This window comes from Triturus cristatus, chromosome 11 (genome assembly GCF_964204655.1).
Source record: "Triturus cristatus chromosome 11, aTriCri1.1, whole genome shotgun sequence".
NCBI lineage: Eukaryota > Metazoa > Chordata > Amphibia > Caudata > Salamandridae > Triturus > Triturus cristatus.
This window is the reverse complement of record NC_140594.1, coordinates 870,227,878-870,251,432: the sequence shown is the minus strand read 5'-3', so window position 1 is coordinate 870,251,432 and position 23,555 is coordinate 870,227,878. Positions and strand designations below refer to the sequence as shown.

Genomic DNA, 23,555 nt, shown 5'->3' with positions numbered 1-23,555 from the left:
TCACACAAATGTTTTTGTAAAATGTGGCTTGTGGGTAATTGTATGTTAAAATGTACTCAAGACTAGCAGTGGCAGTAACGTTATAAATCATTAACAGCATTTAAAAGATGCACTTTTAATAGAAGTAAAATCATATTTACTGACAAGTGAGGCCCTCGTTACAAATTTGTCATATTTTGGTATGTGTACTGGAGAGGAGGGGGTATGGAATCTCTGGATCCAAATCAATACCCCCACACCAAAATCCCAAAATTACAAGTTCTATCCCCAGAATGGGGAATAACCAGCCAAACCTGAGAATATTAGTTGCGTTTCTGTGGATTTTTCTGAATTCTGGAGACAAATTCGCTGACATTTTCCACCGGATTAGAGTAGACAGATGGTCAGTGGGAGAGCTAGTGGGGACTGGGTGGGCAGGGCTGGGTAAGGCTTGGGGAATGTTGTCTGCTCACACCTGTGGAAGTAGAACCCTGTGCATCAATATGTAGGACTCTACCCTAATAATCATGACACTCCAACATTTGCAGATCTCCACAGTTTACCTCAGGAAGTTCCACTTCAGATGGATCTTTCATAACGAGGCACCCCATCCAACATCAGTTTAGCAGACTATCAAAAATAAGGAATTACGAGCACTCAATAACTGAGTTATTTAGATCAAGGATAAGTTAAAGGGTTATTACAGAAATTTCAAAATCAAGCCATACAGAATAAATACCATGAAGGCTCAAAGTGCAAAGTTAGTACAGATTAGTAAAAAAGTCAGAAATAATTTTAAGTCCCAAATAAGCAGCAACATCAAGAAAAGGTCAGACAGAATCCCTATTAGCATCTAGAATCACAGGGTTTTTATACACAATTATTGCATAGAAAATTAGCTAAAAGCACAGATTCATCATGGCATGCAACAATTTTCAGAGGAATCCGAGTTATTCACTTAGTGGCATTATACATTAGCACTATCCCATTTTCTAAGAAAGCGTCCTGTTTTTTCATGTCATCCTCAACCGGAGATGTTTTGAACAAAATACGCGACATTAAGCCAAGGTGATTCATAAACGTGAAAACTGATCTGAGCTATAGAAACAGAAACAATAAAGCAAGAGTAAGAGCTTTAAAAACTTAGCATTAGATAGGTGGAATTTCTTACAGACCAACACTAAGGGGCTCATTACGATGTCGATAGGAAAGCCTCCGCCCGACACCGACTCAGATTCGGGACCAACCAACTTGCGGTCGGTGGTACCGAGCACCGGATTACGATGTGACCGAACAGTGCTCTGACAGATTCCCATTGTTTCCTATGGGAGCTCGTGTTCCGCCCGACAACCGGCAATAACACAGACTCCTATGGGGAAATGGGGGGTTTGGGGAATAACCTGCACCCTGTGCCTTCCACACAGTGCAGAGTTTTACAGGGGGGTACCTTGGGTACTTCCTCAGCCACCAACCGTAGGCCTCAGGACCTAGGAGGCCCTGCTGGGGCCGCCAAAGTCACTTTCCGACAGCCTTTTCATGTCAAAAGGCCGATGCGGAAAGGCTGTTGAAAATCGACATCCTAATCCCAAGAGCGGAAACGTTGTTCATAGGGGTGTACGATGTGATTCCGACTGACACGAATACTCCGCAAGTCACTCAGAACCAATTTTGAATGAACATGTGCAGTTTACATTCTCACCCCGAACATCATAATCGGGCGGTAAGAATATAAACCGACAGAGTCGGTCGGAAGGGCTAAGACTGTCGGGAGGAGGTTTTCCGCCAGGCATCGTAATGAGTCCCTAAGTATTAAGGTGAGAAATATTGCCTAATAAATGCTGCTTGTGCAAATCAAACACTTGGTTATTACAAGTTTTTGGTCTCAATTACAGACACTAGTGGTACAGGAATGGAATGGGTTTGAATCCCCAACATACTCTACTGTTTTCCCCAACGCATAAATAAAAACATGGGGCTTTTGGATTTTCAAGCAACCCACAAAGAAAAGCAGTTTATAAATGGGGTCCTCTAGAAAGTAATGAGCTCACTATAACATAGCTACTACGTGCAGCAAGGACAATAAGAGGTAAGTTGCGTTTGGAACCAAGAGTGGCACAATTTGCTCACAAACGCTATTCACAGATGTAGGATTCATCTTAAAGGGTGATTGGTGGAGAAGCAAGGCTGTCACAACAATGATTGATTTGTATAACAATAAGTGCTGATGCAAAAACATTTGCTCAGAAGCCCGTGGTCGGTACTAATGAAAGTCAGGATGCCAAATACAAAGGCTGCGTAGAATTAATTCAACCTCATGCCTCTTTAATTCACCACAAGATGCTCACTGCTTCTTTGGCTCCTTCTTGCATGTTTTGTTCATCCCTGCTTTCTCCCTATGTTATTGCTTTTCCATCTCTGTCTTCATCTGTATTTTCCCTTTTTATGTTTTTCTGTCTCTTGCTCTGAATCAAAGTGTGTTGAGGGAAAATATGTACCAGTCCCCAAAAATGAGTGCTGGTGGGCCCCATCTGCTACCTTCGGCTCAAATTAAGCAGAGTGTCAAAAGTCTGTACGGATTCCTCTTCAAATTATGGTGCACAGTTTATTGTTAGTTCTTTTTAGATTCTGTGAGTAGTATGAACATTTGAATGGAGTTCCCCACTTCTTTAGCTTGTGTGTGTAAGATAGAATTAATGGGTGCAAAATGTGATATTATTTAGGAACGTTAAGAGTTTTCTTCCTTGTTTATCTGTAAATGTTATTTTGTTCACTGATAAGTATGATTTGACTCACAAATACTATGATAGAAGCAGGGAGATAGCTGTGAAAACCCTGCACGTCTTACAAGTTTAAGTGCCTCCCTGTGAGAGTAGTTCAGTATTTTTAAGAACCTGGCTTTCTCTGAACAGTTTAATACAGATTCCTTGTATGCAATAAGGGTGCCCCACATGATTATCAATGTGAACTATAGTACCCGTAGGTTTATGGTATAGGGGCAATGTGCACATAACTCATGCTTTCTACAAGTAAGGGAGTTGTTTCTGTGATGACATTAATGATGCCTCATGTTCTTCTGGGCTGTTTTGTACTTACTTTCAGCGCTCTAATAATATACCCGTTTATAGAGCAACGTGCACAAAAGAAGCTTGGATGATGTCATCAATGATGTCAGTTGAGATGTCATCAGTGATGTGAAAAAATTATGTCATAGAGCAAGTCATGAGTGAAGTAATATGTGAATTCATAAGCAGAGCATGGCGGGTGCGCATGTTATAGTTAGCTCTGCTGACTGTAACTGGTGAATTTTGTGGTTTTTTTTTCAAAAGGTTAATGCTGTCATGGAAAAAATCATCTAACTATAACGCAGTGGTCTTCAAACTTTTTAAATCTCCCCCCCCAGTAAAAAAAACATCACTGAGACCCCCCCTCAGAATTTTCCTTAGTTATACTATTCAATTGACAATGTTTAAATATGTCTACACTTATTTAACAATTGCAGTTAACATTCTGTTACTATTTTAAAAATGCGATCAAATACATGATTTCCAAACAAACTATTCTGGTCAGGCAGGCCTTAACAATGCGTACAAGTATCTACATTGTGGAGGGCTATGGCAGATCCCGCCTGCGCATAGCCAGCTGATCGCAGCCCCGTCCCTTACCTGGAGGGACAAGAGAGGAGAGAGACGCAATGGCGGTGAGAAGCATGGTGTTTCAGCAAGCTGATACAGTGTTGCCGCCTGTGGATTTGACTGCCCTGAGGGTCGTGGAGAAGACGGAGCCTCTGAAGCTGCCCTGCTCTGCTGAAGCTCCAACGCCGGGTACATAGTTTCAGTCCTGTCCTGTTTCAGTCTTGGAAGCTACGAGAGCTGCAATGGCGGGAGGTATTTTCAGCTGAGTCAAGGCTGATACTGGGATACATTGTTGCCATTTAGCTGCTGTGCCTTCCTGAGGTCCGTGGAGAGACGGAGCTGCTAAACTCCTGGTATGATAATATGCCGGTCTTCTGAAAAGCTTGGAGGGCTGGAATTTTGCATAGTGATATTTTGCTGCTGCCTGGCACTTTAACCCCCAAACTTCCCAAACTTCCTAAAGATGGTTTTCTTCGGGGTTTTTTTTTTTTTGGGACTGCAATGCTTAATTCCTGGAGGCTGGAATCCCTTTCATTTTAGATACCAGCAATATTGGAAGCACGGAGAGTTGGGAAAGGGGATGAAGAATTTCTCTTTAAAGTTAAGGGAAAAGATGCACTCTGCTTTAATACAATGGGGAGGCATATTAAAAACCCCACTACCCTGACCCAGTCAGATTCAAGTCTACCCCCTAAATCCAAAAATTGCAATGTGCAAATGAAAACGGCTCAGGGCATGTCAAAAGCGGAGAGAGAGCGAGTCCAAAAAAAACGTAGAGGCTCTACTCCCGTAGCTAATTCCTCAAGTTCAGAGGAGGATTGCCCAGAGCAAATTGAAGGTGGTCATGGGGGTCCACCGGATAGATCAGACAGTGCTTGTCAGGCAGCGACAAATTCAACTATTCTGGGCATAGAAAGCAAAAGTGCTGGCACAGCCTTGGAGATAGTAAGTCGGGACAAAATGCCTCCAATGGAAAATCCAGATGGTACGCAAATAAACCCCCCCCTGCTTGATGCCTGGCAAGAGCAAGGAGTATGTGATTTTCAAGAAAGCAAAGCCCTCTCAATCTTTAATGTAGCTTCCTCTCTCTCCTTCGCAGCAGCCTCCTAAGCAGGATACTCAAGGCGCAAAAGCTGTACAAATTGATCAACTCCAGCCCTTCTCTACAACTTTTACTAACGTGGCTCCACCCAAAAAGGCAGGCTTCTCCTCTTGCGTTATCCACAGAAACATCTGAAGGCACTAACGAAGTGGCTTTTGAAGCAATTAAAATATCTGCAATAGGATCTGCATCGGGTTCTGCATTGGGTTCTGCAGCCGGCTCTGGACTCAGTTTTCAGTGCGATATAAAAAGTATGCTTAATCTCATATTAGAGAAGATCAGGGAGATGAAAGCTACTCAGGCAGACGAAATCGCAGCACTACATACACGATTATCGAAAATTGAAGAGGCAATGGGGGCTATACCATCTCGTCTGCAGGAGGCTGAGTCATGAATCTCTCAGTTGGAGGACCAGATTACCTCAATTCAGCTGCAGGTTTCAGAGGATAAGAAGCAAAAGAACTCACTGGAATTGAAACTGGAGGAGTTGGAAAATCACTCACGCCGGACTAATCTTCGTTTGGTGAGTGTCCCGGAGGGGTGTGACGGATCACAACCGGCTCAATGGGTAGAGTCCTTTATAAAAGACACAGTCCTTCCTGAATTCTCTGGGGACCTTACAATCACCCATTCCCATAGAGTTCCAGCACAGCCATTTCCTAATTCCAAACTTCCCAGAACTTTTTTGGTGAATTTTGACCAGGGCAATTTAAAAAAAACTATTTTCAACACGAGAGGTCCCTCTTTGCTGCATCTTTTCAGATATGAGCGCTGCGGCTGCACGACGCTGAAAGGAGTTTGTTAAACTCCTTCATTAATTCAAGGTACAGGGGGTGCAAGCAGCCATTGCCCAACAGTCAAAATTGCGAGTCCTTGTTCATGGGAAGTTTCATATGTTTTCAAATCTGGATGAAGCACAGGAACTTCTGCAGCGAATTACGAAGGACAAGTAAAAAGGAACAAATTGGGGTTTTCTTTTTTTTTTGTTCCTTTTCTCTTTTCTCTCCTTCTCGGGTGGGGTGGGGAGGGGATCACATCACGGTGCAATACCATGGCACCCGTCATGAAGGGGGCCCAAGGTGGGTCAGCAGAGGGTAAGGCGGGCAATTCCCCTTCTGCTAAGGGTTTGGGTCACGGGGTTCTCGGAGAGGGCTGGGTTCGGGTTAGGGCACAGGGAAAGGGTGGCGGTGTAAAAAAAATTAATGAGCAGAATAGTTTATATATAAAATGTAAGCTAAAAGAGAAAGGGAGAAGCAATAACCAGAATTTGTATAATTTGAAAAAGGGTATGTTTACTGATGTAATTATGAACAATAAGGCGAAAAATGGATACTAATGCTCATATTATTTCCATCAATGTAAATGGTATTTCGAATAAGCAAAAGTATGGTGGCTTGATAAGATGGTCGGCAGCCTTTTCTCCACAAATGTTATTTTTGCAAGAGACCCATCTCAAAACTAATCAACCTAAACTGTTTATTCCAAAATAATTTTCTAAGGCCTATTTTGCTTCAGCTCAGGCAGCAATTCGAGGGGTGGCTATCTATCTTGGACAAGGTTTACATTGTGAAATTTTCCAAGTTGAGATCATTATGGTAGATGGATCTGGATGCAGGTAAAGATGGAGGGGAATTTGGTGAATCTGGTGAATTACTATGCAACCGTTGTGGATGACTCTGTGGCGCTCAAAAGTATTAATGATAGAGCAAGAACGGCGCTAGTCCCAATCATTTTAGGAGGAGATTTAAATTTTATTCAGGATCTGCAATTAGATACATCTAATAAGACAAAAAGGCAGATGAAACCTGGGACTAAGAAGTTGAATGATCTTATTAAACAGGATCATCAATTGGTGGATCCTTGGAGAAGGGTTCATGGTGTAGCAAAGCAGTTTACCTATTATTCCAGCCAATTTAGGTCAGCTTCCCGTATTGATTTCTTTCTAGTATCACGCTCCCTGAGCTGTTCAAATACGGAGATAATGGTGAATTCTTTCTCAGATCATTCTTTAATAAAAATAGAAATTGATTTTGGATTGGGGGCTAGAGAGAAATCCAGGTGTCAGATGGATCGACTTCCCTTAACCAACCAACAGTGGGTAGGGGATACGAAGGAATGGGTTGGGAAATTTTTTTAATTAACAGAGGAACAGCGAGTCTTTTTTCAGTTTGGGGGGTGTTTAAAGCAGCAATTAGAGGGCAAATGATAGCTTTTATGGCAGCGCAACTTAGAGAGCGTAAAGCTCGAATTGGAGAACTCCAGAAAGTAGTGGAGATGGCTTTGACAAATAAAAGGAGAGGCTGCTCTATCAGGGGTCAGGTAACTGGAGAGGAACTTAACAGGGCCAAACGGGAATTGAGGACATTTTTCATCATGGAAGAGATATGCAGTACAAAAGCATACCAGCAAAAAACGTATGAAGAAAGCCAGATGGTAGGGAAATTACTGGCATGGTCAACTAGAGTTAAACAAGAAGTGGCAGTAATTAATGAAGTGTTAATTCCTGGAACCCAGAATCTAGTTTCGGGACAAGATAACATCTCTAAAATCTTTATAGATCATTATAAAGACCTCTACTCAACTGACTACCAGGTAGCTAATCATGCTATACAGTCTTATTTTGAAGATCTAGCTCTCCCTCAACTTTCAACAGGTCAAAAAGAGGCCTTAGTGGCCGGCTTTTCGGTAGAAGGAATCTCCAGGGCTCTAACTTTGATGCCTGGAGGTAAGGCTTGAGGGAATGATGGTCTGCCGACCGAATTTTATAAAGTTTTCTCAGCAGAACTACTTCCTTTTATGCTTGACCTTTTTCATTTTGTTAGTGCAGGAGGGGAAATTCCAACAGCCTTTAAGGAATCATTAATAGTTAGCTTCGTTAAAAAGTGAAAAAATCCTAGGGAAGTCGGCTCTTATAGGCCAATTAGTCTCCTAAATGTAGACTATAAAATGTTGATGAAAATGTGGGCAAATTGATTTACATCTATGACTCAGTATGTAATTCACAAGGACCAAGCAGGCTTTATAGCAGGCAGATCAATGTCATCAAATACAAGTTTTCTTATTCAAGCAATTGACTATTTTAATACTCATCGAACCCCTGCAATAATAATGATGGTTGACGCCGAAAAGGCATTTGACCTTGTGAATTGGGGAGCACTATTTTATGGCCTTGAAAATTTTGGTTTTCCAAATCAAATAATTACCATGCTTCGGAATATCTATCAAGGAGCCCAGGCCCAGATCAGGATAAATTCTAAATCTATAGGTTTAATAGATATAAAATGTGGGACCCGACAGGGGTGTCCCCTTTCGCCCATTTTGTTTACTTTCTTCATAGAGCCATTAGCAGTAAAGATTAGGGAGAACATAGATATAAGAACTCCTACAGAGGGGAGGTCTAAAATTCAATTATTTGCTGATGATGTGATACTCTACCTTAAACCGGAAAAGCATAATGTTGATCAAATTTTGAAGGAGTTCACTCAGTTTGAAGCAATTGGAGGATACAAAATTAATCACAAAAAAACTGAAGTATTGGCACTTAATGTTCATTGCAACTTTCTTCCGGATATTTTGAAACAACAAGCATGCTCCCCTGAACCGATCCGCTATTTAGAAATCTATGTATCAAATCGATATGCGGATCTTATAAGCTAAACTAAGAAGCTACATTGAGCAAGATCAAAGATTTATTGGGTAAATGGGGCTTCCTCCCTCTTTCTTTGATAGGACGGGTTGCCCTGATCAAGATGTCAGTATTACCCTTATTAATTTTTCTTTTTTCCAATGTCCCGATTAAAGTTAGCGCAGCATATTTTAGAGAATTGGATACACTTTTTCGACAGTTTATTTGGAATAAAAAAGCTTCATGAGTAAAACTATCAATTTTGCAGCTAGATACAAGTTGGGGGGGTTGGTACTTACGCATATTCAAACTTATTATGAGGCTGCATTTATGGATATTCTAGTTAGTTTGCTTGATAATAGGGGTCTTTGGATGGTCAAAATTGCCTAAAAAAGTAAGATATAAGACGCTTCAAGAATTCTCTTCTAGACTTCGGTTTTTTTTTGTTGCAAAAAGCAAAATTGACGGAATTTGAATATTTGGGGTTGTCAGAGGCTAGAAACTTGGGCCTTTTTATTCATAGTAGTCATATTAAACTTTGGGAGTTAAAAGGTTTTAAAGAGTTAGGTCACTTTTTGTTAGGAGGCAGATGTATGACCTGGGAGGAGGTGCAGCCCAGATGTGGCACTTAGAGTAGGTTCCTTTTTTTATTATCCTTCAGGTTAGATCCTGGATAAATAAATATACACCCTTAGGTAACACAGGCACCCCTTCAGTTCTTGCTTCCGTGTTTAGAATTAAATTGAGAGGTATGGGGAATTGGTATAGAGTTTTTCAAAATCAAGGGAAGCCTTTGATTGTTACTAATTTCTTAGAAAAAAAAAAATGAGTTGGCCTGCAATTTCTCAATTAGAGAATGGCAAGCGATTTCGCAGAATGACAATAAGCTACTTAGGGCTGCCAATTTTAAAAGGATGGCTTTCCTGTCCCGATGGTCGGCTTATTATATACCACAGGCCCTCCATAAAATCTATCCGGCGGTGGAAAATACCTGTTTTCGATGTCAGCAAGCCGGTGAGGGCAGTTGGCTACATATTGCCTGTACATGCCCTAGATTGAGGCTGTTTTGGCTGGAATTATGTGCTGGGCTCAGCCGCACTATAGGAATCATTGTACCACTAGAACCGAAGGCGGCATTGTTTGGTTTATTAAAACAAAGCACAAATTAGGTAATAACAAAAGGGGGTGAAGTGTTTATATCAATTTCCTTTTTGGTGGCACGTTCATTGATCTTGCAGAATTGGAAAACAACCAAGACCCCAACTCTTGAATGGTATAAAAAAATGAAACGTGTGAGAACCTTTGAAGAAGCATATGCTAAAAGGGTGGGAGCGATTAAGAAATGTGTGTCAATCTGGAAACTTTTTGATCAAATGGAAAGGCATCTTCAGGGACAATCTGGTGTTGAATAATTATCTGGATTATATTTATGATTAAAAAGAAGGCTCAGGGGTAAGGATTATTTCTGATTTTCTTTTATGAATCATACACCTGGGTCATCGATGCTATTTCCATTTCCTTTTTTACGAGAATGGGAGTAATTATCTGCACTTGCATTTACACTTTACTTGATCGTGTAATTTACACTGTCAAATGACATTTATTTGACCTTAATTCTATTGTTGCACTTTAGTACTAGAGAAGGCTTGCACTTTAGTTTAGCTTCCTTCAGGAGCATATATTTGCACTAGCACTGGCACTTTGTTTAATTGTGTAAATTATGCTGCTCAATGATACTCTTAGGATTCTAAGTCTAACTGCATTTGCACTTTAGTACAAGAGAAGGTTTTTTCCATACATATACTATTCAGGTGTTACCTATTTTTTATGTTGTAAGCAAGTTAGCTGGGTTGGTAGGATTTTTGCCCGACATATTCCAGCTTTTTGACATGATTACTCCTCCATAATTAAACATGCATTGGCATAGCCAATAGGTCTCGCCGTTGGGACCTTATAAGTGTTTAGCCATGCAACAGTTTCATAACTAAATACTTATAAGGTCCCAAAAGCGAGACCTAATGGCTATGCCAATGCTTGTTTTTTTAAACGGTCGTGACATACAAACACCAGCCGTGTCGATACAATACTGGCCAGGAAGCAACACTATGCCATTTTTTTTTTTTTTAGTTCAAAATGCTTTATTAAATTTTTCCATAATAATGAACAAATACAGCCAATAGAGAAAAAATTTATCATAAGCGAAAATACCTATATAAAATAAGAAATTTCTAAAGGCAATTCTAAATACAATAGTTAAAGAAATATAAATAATCAATTAAAGGAGGGAAGATAAACTAAAAAGAAGGGAAGGGAGGGAGCCATGAAAAATTGCAATGTCAACTATTAGAAAAAAGAGCTACATTCATCATATAAGGTTTTAAGTAGAATGACTGTAAAACGGTGGATCAAGTATAAATATACAATTATAAAGATAAGTATACATCTATAGGTAACCAGAAAGAATGAAACAAATTAGAATTATGATTGATCCCTTTCAGGGATAATTGAGCACCTCTTCTTGTAAAAATGACCCATGACCACCAAGCATGAACCGATAAAGACGAAATATCCTTCCAGCAAAATGTAATGGACTTTAAAGCAGCTGACAGTAGGAAATTAAACAGTTTACCTTCTAATTCAGTTAAGTTATGTATAAGACTAACAGATTTACATATTAATATTTTGTAAGAAATAACATCATGAATATGAAATATTTGTTGAATAATATCCCAAACATCAGACCAAAATTTAAAAATTAATGGACATTCAAAAAGCATATGTCGTAGTGATCCAGGAAGTAAATTACAATGCCAACAAATGTCGTCTTGCATCAGTTTAGCACGAAATAAACGCACTGGGGTCCATAAACAATTAAATAAAATATAAGAATTGGTTTGGTAAAGTGAAACAGGCAGCCATCCTGAAATACTATTAAGCCAAACAGTCATCCAAGTATCGTTGGACAAAGAATGTGAAAGCTCAGCATTCCAAAATGTTGAAATAATATTTAAATTGTTTCCTATAGAATTAGATAATTTTTAATATAAAATATAGACAGTGTGTGATGACGTAGAGATAGTTCGAATATATAGTGCTAAATCTGCTTTAACATTAAACGGAATACCATGAGGGAAGGAGTCTAAAATTGAATTACATAAAGACTCATATTTAATAAAATCAGATTGAGGTAAACTAAATTTCATTTGTAAAGCTTCAAAAGAAATAAAAACATTGTCAAAATAGATATCTTTAAGATAAAAGATACCAGCTTTAATCCAAGCATTCCAAAAATTAACATTTCTATTCAATTTAATCACATTACTATGCCACAATGACATATCTTCAGTATGAATCATAGGGGTCAAAAAAATTGAATCTAGGTCATTAAAAATGAGTTTAGTGGATTTAATAATAACCGATTTATGCACATATGTTGACCTATTGGACATTGTTAGCAAGGTGGTCAATGGAAAAGGATCCACAAGAGACTGCTCTATATGAAACCATGTAGGTTGGCTCTTTAAAGAGGAAGGAGGAAACCATATGGAACTTTGTTTCAGTATAAATGCCTTGTGATATAGAAAAAAGTCAGGCAAGCCAAATCCAGCATTGCATTTAGGTATTTTTAATTTTTTATAACCAATACGAGTTGATTTATTATTCCAGAGAAATTTGGATAGAAGTCTATCAATGTTTTTATAGAATTGTAATGGAAATTGAATAGGAATCATAGCAAGTGTATAAAAATTTTTAGGAGCAATAGTCATTTTAATGGAGTCCATTCTACCCCACCAAGAGAGGTGAAGTGAAGACCATTTAGACATTTTATCTTTGATATAATTCAGAATAAAGTTACTATTTAATGTTAATGTTGCTTTTATGGAGGACGCAAATAGAATCCCAAGATATTTTAATTTATCTTTTTGCCACACAATATCAGCCATGGGTAACATATCAGGAGTACAAACAATGTTTAAAGGGAAGAATTCAGTTTTATTAATATTAAGTTTATAGCCAGAAACCATGGAATATTTTGCAATAATTTCTAATAGGGCAGGCATTGAGGATATAGGTTCACTAATAAATAGCAGCACATCATCAGCATAGGCTAAGGTTTTGATATTAATCTCCTTAATCTTAATACCTTTAATATTAACACAATTTCTTATATGAGTAAGGAAAGGTTCAATTCCAATGAGAAATAAAAGTGGAGAGAGGGGACAACCTTGTCTTGTGCCTCTAAAAAGAGAAAACTGACTAGATACTTGGCCATTAATAAATAAACGAGCAGTAGGGGCATAATACAGAGCAGAAATCATGCGTATAAACGAAGTACCAAAATTAAATGATAATAAGGTTTGAAATAAAAATTGCCAATGGATTTTGTCGAAAGCTTTCTCTGCATCCAAAGCCAAAATTCCTGCGGGGGAACTTAAAGTGGAACTCTGTTCAATAACGTGTAATAAGGTTCTTGTGTTATTTGTAGAATATCTATTCTTCATAAAACCGGATTGATCAAGATGTATAATAGAATCCAATATAGGGGCCAGTCTAGAAGCAAGTATTTTAGCATACAATTTACAATCTTGATTAATTAAGGAAATAGGGCGATAATTTGAAACAAGAGTGGGGTCTTTATCTGGCTTAGGAAGTACAATAGTTAAAGCATCAGCAAAGGAACCTGAGATCGTTCCTGAAGAACCAAAAAAAGTAAAAAGTTGAAATAAATAAGGCAAAAGTTGGGACTGGAACTCTTTATAAAACTCAGCTGGGATACCATCTGGGCCAGGGGATTTATTTTTTTTAATGGATTTAATAGCAGCTAAAATTTCATCTGTAGTAATGGGTAAATCTAGCCCAAGCCTGTCCGAGTGTGAAATTTTGGGCAAATCACATGTTTTTTAAAAAGAGTCCAGTATGGAGGGATCATGAGGATCAGGCTTATTATATAAAGTAGAGTAAAAATCCAAAAATTCCGTAACAATATCATTATGAGATATTGCAATTTTACCATTAGGGCCATGAATTGAGGTAATTTGCGTTCTATCTTTTTTTATACGTAAATAATTAGCTAAAAGCTTCCCAGATCTGTTGGCATTAAAACGAAATTTAGCCTTAGAATTAGAAATTTGGATGCCAGCTCTTGTACTAAGGATTGAGTTAAATTCATATCGAAGCTTTTGTAGCTTGACTTTAAATTGAGGATCATTTGATGAAATAAAAAGCCTTTCAAATTTCGCAATTTGTTTTTCCAAACATTTGATACGTGCGTTGAATGTTTTATCTTCATAGGCCATAATTGAAATAGTTACACCCCTAATGTAAGCTTTAAAAGCGTCCCATCTATTGACCATAGAAGTGGAACCTTCAGGATTGAGTAAAAAATAGTCTTGAATAGCATTTAAGATTTTAGGCTTATTATGTTCATTAAGAACAATTCCAGTATTCATACGCCATCTAGTTTGGTTTGCAAAAGTTGAAGTTAAGTTCAGAACAAAAGAAATCAAGGCATGATCTGAGATGTCAATATTACCAATCTTAGGAGTCTTAACAGATTGGACTAGTTGTGTGGAGATTAAAAAATAATCAATTCTAGAATGCGAATTATGTGGATTAGAGAAAAATGTAAAACATTTTTCTGTGGGAAAGTGCAAACGCCAAATGTCAACTAACTTGGTGGTATGAATAAATTATTTAAAAGCATGAAAAACCTTAGGAGGGCGAAATTTAGTACTAGATATTCTATCCAATAATGGGTCAGCAATAACATTAAAGTCACCTCCAACAATTAAAGGAACTTTACCCAACTTTAGAACCTCAGTGATAATATTAGACCAAAAAAGAGGGTCATCCGCAGTAGGTCCATAAACATTGAGTAAAAATATGACTGAATCATGAATTTAAATTTTTGCTATAATATATCTTCCATCTGCATCCGAAATTTTGCTTAAGACTTGGCAATGCAATTTTTTCGCAACAAAAATAGCCACCCCATTTTTTTTACCAATAGCAGGTGATGAAACAATAGTATCTACCCATTTCTTTTTCATATAATTTAAGATTTTGTCATCTATATGAGTCTCTTGAAGAAAACAAATATCTGCCTTACAACTACCTAAATAATCTAAGATTTTTGTACGCTTAACTGGATGACGTAAACCTTTAACATTTAATGAAACAACTTTAATATTGTGAATATCAGCCATAATGAAGAGAGAAAGAATAAAAAAAGATCAAGAAGAGGAGAAAAAGAAAAGAAGGAGAACAATAATGAGAGAAAATAGTAGCTCCAGAACAAGTAAAAGGAGGTGAAAAAAATTTTTTAAAGGAGAAAACGACAAACAGGGTACAAAAATATCAAAGATGAGATGCACATACGCTTAACAAGCATGACCGAACCGTTGGAGCCCAATGTAGTAATGACCCATTAACCTGTCAGAAAAAAAACGTAAATTAGCTATAATCAAGTATTAGAGTCATGAGTGTCCATGAGTGCTGTGAACGTTGATCCAAAAACTGACGCAAGTCATCAGGACGTTGAAAAGATTTTGACAGATTGTCTTTCCAGATACGCATTGTTGAAGGGTCAAAAAGACCATATTTGAACCCAAGACTTCGCAGTTGAGGCCGAAGAGCAGAAAATTCCTTGCGGATTGAGACTGTTTCATTGGCAAAGTCTTGATGAATAACAATTTTATTCCCATTGACCATCAAGGAAGGAATCTCTCGTGCTGCCTTTCGAATCAAAACCAAATGATGATGCCTGAGGACTTTGAAAATCATTTGACGAGGTTTGGTATATTGAGGATTGCGATGTGAAGGGATTCTATGGGCCTTGTCAATCTCAAATTTTTCTGGAAATTTAATTTGTAGAAGCCCAGGAATCAAATTTTCCAAATACAGTCTACAGTTGCCACCCTCCACATCCTCTGGTAAATTAAAAATGCGTAAATTGTATTGTCTGTTACGATTTTCCATCTCTAGGAGTCGGGTAGACAAAGGAGATATTTTAGCTACAAGTGGAGTGAAAGTCTCAAGCTTAGCCTTATTATCGTGTATTTTAATTGCATTATCAGAGATTTTCATTGACATACTCGCCATTTCCTTTCGAACATTTTTAATCTCTGAGGCAATAGAATCTGTGTTAACACGAAGCGCTTGAATTTCCTCCAAAATTAAGGATAATGAAGGTTCTGCTGACTCTACCGCCTTTGATTTAATTGGCGGAGGTGAAACCTGCTGCTTCCTTTTAGGATGAATATTTTTATTATCCATGTTGATTTAGTATCGAAAGTAGGATAATAATAATAAAAATAAAATAAAATAACAAAATTGCAAAAATAACAGCAACAACGCAAGAAAATGAAGGAAAAAAATACTGCAGCAGTAAGAAAATCCTTATTAAAGCTGGTGCAGCAGCTATAACAGGCTATGGGAGTGGCTAGGCCCAAGCCAGGCCCTTTCCTGAATGCTTGCCCCGCCCCCTGACAGACAAAGATGGGAATACCTGAAGGCAGAGCTGGAAGCAGAGGCTGGACACCGGAAAACGCCTCAAACACCGTCCAATTTCAAAGAAAATCACAGCAATCAACAGGTAAGATGATCAGCAGTCAAGCGACCTCATTTGCGCTGTAAAACTGACAGGAATCGTTGTTATTGAACGAAAAACGGGCGGAAAAACGCCGGAGCTCACTACACGGCGGCCATCTTGTTTCGCGCGCTCGCGCGTCTCCCCAACACTATGCCAATTTAACCTCTATGTTGTCTATGTTAAGTAGCTTCCATATACAATGTGGGAACACCACCACCTTGTGGACAGTTGTAGTAGCAAAGAGCAACAAGGAAGCTATCGACTTCAGGAATGTGAAAGAAAGCTCTCGTATCTTGAAAGCTGATGACTCATGACGAGAGAGGAAAGCCATATGGCGCCTCTGCTCGTAAGCGCGTGCCTGCGCACATACAAGCAAGCTCTAGGTGTAGCACTTTGAAAAGTCCCTTACTAAAAGTCGAGCAGCAGCGCATGCGCTGCTCTAGGCTCGACCTAATGATGTATTAATTGTATTATAATGTATATCGATGTTAAGGGATGCTGGCTTTAATGTATGTTGTTTTATTCTGCTCAATAAAAAATAAAAAAAGTATCTACATTGTGAATATTTGGGTGTACATTTTGAAGAATATTTGTTGTCCCTTCCCTTCTGACACATACTCCCAGATAGGATATAAATGACAAAACATGTTAGGGATCGCCCATTACAGAGCAGCTTACTGCCGCTCATTTGTTTCAGCTTAAAACAAAGCACTGTTATTGCATAGTGCTTCTTTTGGCCGTAGGTTCCCTCTGGGGGCCCGGTGCAGAGTTGGAAGACCCCTGCTATAATGTTACTTTAACCTTTGTTTTTTTCAGTGAATTTCTAAGATTTTGTGGCCAGGGACTGCAGCCAACCTCATGCAGCTATCCCCACGCTGCGCACAGACTTCAGCTATGCGCAGTGGGGGGTTGGCCACAAGGTCTATCCTGGCCCGCAGGCAGGCCCTGTGGCCAACCCCCAAAATGGCAGCTAATGCCACCCTGCACAGGGCCGTTGACCATCCGAGGGGGAGGGATGGCCACAGGACCTGGCCCGGGATACCCATCCCCCAGAACAATATGAATGAATGAATGAAATAAGCTTTATTTCGATATAAAATATCTTGTAAGCAGCACAATTATGATATTACAAACTATTATAAAATCACAGGATTATACAAAAGAGAAAAAAGCATCACCAATAATCCTAGAGCGATTGTGAATTAAAAATACATATAAACATATAAATAGGACAATCTTAAAAAACAATGATAAAACATCAGAATGACAGAAGGAAAACTGCATTATATTAAACTGCAAGTGCTTTAGATCTTAACAGCCAGGCCCATTTTAAGAACTTAGATAGTGCACAGACATACAAAGTTCTAGTGTCAGACTTAAAAATGCGTAAAGCTGTAATATAATCTCTTGTTCCAAGAACTCTGCACAAGGGTTTCAACCAGTGTAACCTCGGGATTTTGTACTCAGGGCATGCAAATAAGACATGAGCAATTGATTCAACCCTGGACTCGCAGAAGGGACAAAATGGTGTTGTTTGGAGTGGAGGTTTCCAACGTGCTGTTAATTCGCGGACTGGAAGGGTACCAATCCTAAATTTAAAATAGAGTGCTCGGTCAAATGGTTTTTGAATAATGTCAAGATAAGGCTCAAAACGCACTTCATCTTTAAGTTTTAGGAACTCAATAGTGCATTTAGAGCCATGGAGAGTAGAAATTCTCTTCGCTGTGACCCACCTCCAGTATATTTTCTTTAGTTCAACTTTCGGGGGTGGGGTTCTATTCACCCAAGCTTCATTTAAGCCAAGGTCGTACAATAAGGTCTTGACACCCTTCAGCCATTTGATTTTGTGCCCAGAACAATATATATTTTAAAGGGGAGGGTGCATGTTGACCCCTCTTCGAGCCTCATAAGGCTTTGGGGACCCCATCCCCAGTGCCTAATTTATTTTAAAGGGGAGGGGCCTGCGTGGCCTCCCTCCCCAAGACTCATTAAGCCCTGGAGACCCCATCTTCAAGGGCCTTTTTTTTATTAAGGGGTGGGGGCTGGGTGGCCCCTCCTCCTGTGCCTCATTAAACCACAAGACCCCATCCCTCAGGCCTTTTTTTGAACTAAGGGGGAGAGGACCGCGGCTCCCCTCCCCGAGTCTTATCATGCCCTGGAGCCCACATACTCCAGGACTGTTTATTTTCATTAAAGGGAAGGGGGGGCACAATCCTCCCCTTCCCCCACCTTATTAGGCCCATTTAGACACTTATATACCCATTTATTCTTCCATCGACCTTGAGAAATACATATATTAAACATATGTAATTTTCGGAAAAACACACCTTCACTGGATGATGTCATCAGTGATGTAATTTGAGATGTCATCAGTGATGTCATGAGTGATGTCACTGACCATGTCATGAGTGATGTAATATGTGACGTCACCAGCAGTGCATTGCGGCCCCCAGGGTCCATCAGGATTGAAGGGGAATTATTTCCCCAACTTAAAACGCGCTGCAGGGCGTGTTTGCACATGTTAACTCAGGCCCCGTCCCCTCCCTTCACCACTGTGTAAACACGCCCTGTGGCCGTTTTTAGTTGGGAGATTAAGTTCATTTGAATCCTGAGGGTCCCTAGGGTCCAACTAGCCCACTAGGTACCTCCAGTTAAGCGCCACAGAGCTGAGTTGCAGAGAGGTGTAAAAAGTGGCACGGCCTGGACCACCTCTCTGCAACGCAGCTCAGTGGCGCTTACTGGAAGCACCTGGTGGGCTAGTTGCCCCCAGGGGCCCTCATGATTGAAGGGGAATTATTTCCCCAACATAAAACGCGCCATAGAGCGTGTTTGCACATGTCACCTCAGGCCCCGTCCCCTTCCTTCCCCACTGTGTAAACACGCCCAGTGGCCGTTTTAAGTTGGGAGATTAAGTACCCTTGAATCCTGAGTGTCCCTAGGGGCAAAATAACCCACTAGGTACGTCCAGTAAGCGCCATTGCAGAGAGGTGTAAAGAGGGGCACGGCCTGCACCACCTCTCTGCAACGCAGAGCAGTGGCGCTTACTGGAAGCACCTGGTGGGCTAGTTGGCCCCCAGGGTCCCTCAGGATTGAAAGGGAATTATTTCCCCAACTTAAAACGCGCCACAGGGCGTGTTTGCACACGTCGCCTCAGGCCCCGTGCCCTCTCTTCACCACTGTGTAAACGCGCCCTGTGGCCGTTCTAAGTTGAGAGATTAAGTCCCCTTGAATCCTAAGGGTCCCTAGGGTCAAACAAGCCCACTAGGTACCTCCAGTAAGTGCCACAGAGCTGCGTTGCATAGAGGTGTAAAAAGGGACATGGCCTCAGAACACCTGTCTGCAACGCAGCTCCCTGGCGCATACTGGAGATACCTGTTGGACTAGTTGGCCCTCAGGGACCCTCAGTATTGAAGGGGAATTAATTCGCCAACTTACAACTGGCCAGGGGCCGCGTTTGCAGAGTGCTGCAAGGAGGGGGTGTGGCCTCTGGCGCGATGCCGGTCTTTTATTTGTTTTATTTTTGTAAGAACGAGGGCTGTGTGGCCCCCCTTCTTTTTCTAATTTATTGGCCCTTGGGACCCCATCCCCCAGGGCCTGCACCCTGATTTTTTTTGTTGAAAAAAATTAATTTGGAAGGGGCCGCATGGCCCCCCTCCCAAGGCCTTAATCGGCCCCGGGGACCCCAACCCCGGGTCATGGCCTTTTTTTCTTTTTTATTCTTTAGGAGGGGGCTGCGTTGCCCCCCTCCTCAGGCCACTTATGGCCCCGGGGATCACATCCCCCGGGGCCGGCCTTTGTTTTTTATTATTTTAAAAAAATATATATTTATAGAAACACCTAGGACATGCTGGACAAACCGTATGTACCTATCACCATGACGATTTGCGTGATATTCATTAAAAGGCGACTATGCATACAATGAATCTACGTGGAATGTATTTACACCGCTAGTGAAGCTCTGACGTGTCTGACGCCCTACCGTGCCTAATCCCGGCGCCCCCGCCGGTGGGTACTCTCCAAGTAGACACCCTTGTCGTTTATGTATACAAACATGGGTAGCTATTGACGGGCACATTTAATACACACGCACACCAAGCCATTCAAAGGGGTTTGGACAAAAATTCGACCAAACTATACAAGAAACCCCCCTCGCGGTTAATAAAACACACATCCACCGCCGGATGTGTAATACTTTTTATTTTACTCCCTGGAAAGGAGACGAACCTCACTTGAGAGTCACAGTGTGCTCCTGGCTTAGCCCAATGCTGTGTTACACCCACCAGTGCCCGCCGAGTGCCACACACCTATGTGTTGTATTCCACCAGCTAGTGCGTATGCTATGACACTCTCTAGCCCATGTGCACTGTAACACCACCCCATGAATATGTCATGCCACACTTGCCTTCACTCGGGTTATATTGCCCCATCTAACGTGCCTTCCTCGATGCCTATGTTATAACGCACAGCGCTATGCCATACATATTACAATCTGGGATCCATATCTTTGTCACAGTGCATATGCAATGTTACACTCCCCAGCACATATTTTATATTACAACTTTAGAGACTAGTTAGGTTACACAACACTGCCCTGTGCATATTACACTCCAAGGCGCATATCGCATAGCACGCGCTAGTGCCTGTGCTATCTCGCGCTCTCCAATGAATCTGTCATTGCACACAATGTATTGCATATTATATTTCACGCAACGGTTCATCTTATATCACACTTTTTGGTGCATAGTTTATACCATATACTATATCTAGTTTTCATTTTCAATCGAGCTCTCAGGACTATGTTCTATATAACACTGCGTCCACCTACCCTTTTCACGGGCACTACATTTTGCGATGGGGGGTGGAGGGTCAGGGGGTGTTTCTGCCAAGTGAGCCCAGAGTCACAGTCACAAACGTCCTCATCTTCCTGAATAAAAGTGAGATTATGCTGCATACTTGTTTATATTTTAAGTAGTTCGCACAGACACACATTTTAAAAACAATAAAGTTCCTAATACCCACCTTCTCTGAACAGTTAGCTTGCTGCCCCATCCACCTCCTCCCTATCCTCTGTTGTCTGAATCCATGGACTAGCCTCCTCCCTCCTGCCATGCATGGTCTGATGTGCTGCCACTGCCCTCCATTTAGCATGATGTACCAGTCCACTCCTTTTGCCCTCCATTGCCCAATTCTATGGCCCATCATTGACATCCTGCTTAGCCTCTGTGCCTAGCTTGCTGCCCCTATTCTCCTTCTCCCTGCCCTCCGATGTCTTTGTGCATGCCCCTGCTCCATCCTTTTTGCCCACCATGTTCCATGGACCTGCCACTCCTATCTACTCTGAGTGTTCTGTTGAGCTGCCACTCCCCTCCCACCTGCCTAGCATTGTCAGATGACTGTAACCTGTCCCTGCCACCTCCACCCTGCCTGTCCACATGCCATGCCCCTATCCCCTTCCTCCTGTCCTCCAAGGTCCATTTTACTGCCACACTCTTCTGCCCTCGTGCTGCAACTGCTCCTCCTGCCTGCCCCACGTGGTCTGTTGTGAGGCCCCTTCCCATCAACTCTCTTGTCTGTGCCCAGGTCCTGACCCTCCCTTCTATCCTCCATGGTCCTTTGTGCATGCCCCTGCACACTCCTTCTTGCCCATCATAGCCATTGTGCTGCCACTAACCCTCCCGCTTGCCATGCATGATCTTCTGTGCTGCCATGGCCCCTCCCACCTTCCCTATGTGGTCAGCTAGCTGCCCCTGACCCCCTCCCACCTTCCGTACATGGTCTGTGTGTATGCCATCATAGTCTCACTGTTGCTCTCCATGGTGTGTCTTGTTTCTAGTGCCCATCCTGCCTGACCTCCATGGTCATCTTGCTGCTCCTGCCCTGCCCCCTTGCCCCCAGCCCTCTGTTTCCATGTGCAGTCCCCTATTCCCTCCCTCCTGGCTTGTCTGTTCCATTGTAATGCCCCTGATCCGTCCCTCCTGCCCTTTATGGTCTGTTATGCTGCAGCTTTCTCTCCTGTCTGTCCATTATGGTCAGCTAGCTACCATTGCCTCTTTCCCCTCTGTTCTCTGTTGTCCATGTGCATGGTCCTGTCCCCTCCCTATTGCTTTCTATGGATTGTTTTGTTGCACTCCTGTCCCGCATGCCCTGTGTGGTGTATTGTGATGCGCGCAAACCCTGATGCCTGCCCTGTAGGGTCAGTTTGGTGCACCTCTCCATGTCCCTCCTGTCCTCTGTTATCCGAGTCCATGTCCCTACCCCAATTCCTCCTGCCTACCATGATCCAATGTACCATACTTGCGAACATTTTGAACTTGGTAAGAGGGAGATTTTGAAAAAAAACTGGGGTATTGATTTTCCCCTTTGAGTTACATTGAAAAAGAGGAAATTGTAGACAGGAGACAGATCAAATAAAGCCCATTTGAGCTTAAAAACATTGGACGTTTCCTGGCTGAAACGGGTCTGTTGGCATGTATGGTTGTACTACCACTGCCTCTTCCTTCTGCCCACAATGGTCTATTATATTGCCACAGCCTCTCTTGCCAGTCCTGTATTGTTGGTTTGTTGCCCCTGCCCCCCTTTCCACTGCCCTCCATAGTCTGTTGTGCTGCCACTGCCCTTCCTGCCTGCCCAGTGTGGTCAAATTGTTGCCTCTGCACTCTCCTACCTGCCTTCAATTTTCAGAGTCCTTGCCCCTGGCCTCTGCCTCTCAACAGTATCCCAAAGAACAACTAGATTGCTAACATTCTATATTTATTACAAAAGTGTGGAACGCCCGACGTCATCTTGATGTAATCAAAACTGTAATACCTAGAGCATTTCCTTTAGAAATTACATATATGAGAGAGTCTTATTTGCATCAAAATTATGGTTAGTGCTCTAAAAAACTAAAATGAGAACATATTTTCTGAGTTTTCAAATAGCGACAAAGAACTTTTAAATTATTTGTAATCTTTATGTTTTTTTATCCAGTTGACCACTTGATTAAATGTTGCACTTAGGGGAGAGGATGTGGTGTTACTTCAAGAGCTGCAGACTTTGCAACTGGGGAACCAGGTTGGAGTTTCTGCTTCAGCTCAACATTCTGTGATTCTGGTCAAATCACTTAATCTCCCCATGTCTAAAACCAAAATGAATTTGATCTTGTGTGATGTAACCAATGCTCATGTAAAGCACTCCAATACCTGACAAGTCTGCACTATATAAAACTGCAAATACACAAAAAATAAGTGTGTTGTACACTTCTGTCATTGGGCTACATGTGGGCTACATCTGGGTGATATGTGTGCTGCATTTGGGCTCTTTTGTCTCTGGTGGCCATCTTGGAAGATTTATTTGTTATGAAGTTTCCTAATTTCCTCTTTTACTGCAGTCTCCTCAGTAGGAAATGCTTTCAGTTTTTTACTTTGATTCCATCAAGAAGGTATTCAGATATGTCACACATTTGCCATAAATTCTGAATGTTAGCACTCTAGTTGCTCATTAGATCACTGCAGTAAAGCTACTGCTCACCACAGAAGTTTGCTGCTGGTATTAAAAGTGAATGTTTCAGTCTGCATATCAGAATTTTTTTATGAAATAGAAGAGGATTTGAGAAGTCACTCAAAATGTGCCCTAATTTTTCTTTCT

General features: G+C 41.1%; 1 protein-coding gene across 1 annotated transcript in view; it reads left to right on the top strand.

The window, feature by feature from the left end:
* Positions 1–3,670: 3,670 nt before the first annotated feature.
* The window catches only part of IL12A (interleukin 12A), a 44,121-nt gene continuing 24,236 nt past the window's right edge, over positions 3,671–23,555 (top strand). The window contains exons 1-2 of the mRNA XM_085633069.1: positions 3,671–3,800; positions 7,367–7,438. Coding sequence (XP_085489195.1) covers positions 3,671–3,800; positions 7,367–7,438 — 202 coding nt within the window. The remainder of the gene's footprint in view (positions 3,801–7,366; positions 7,439–23,555) is intronic.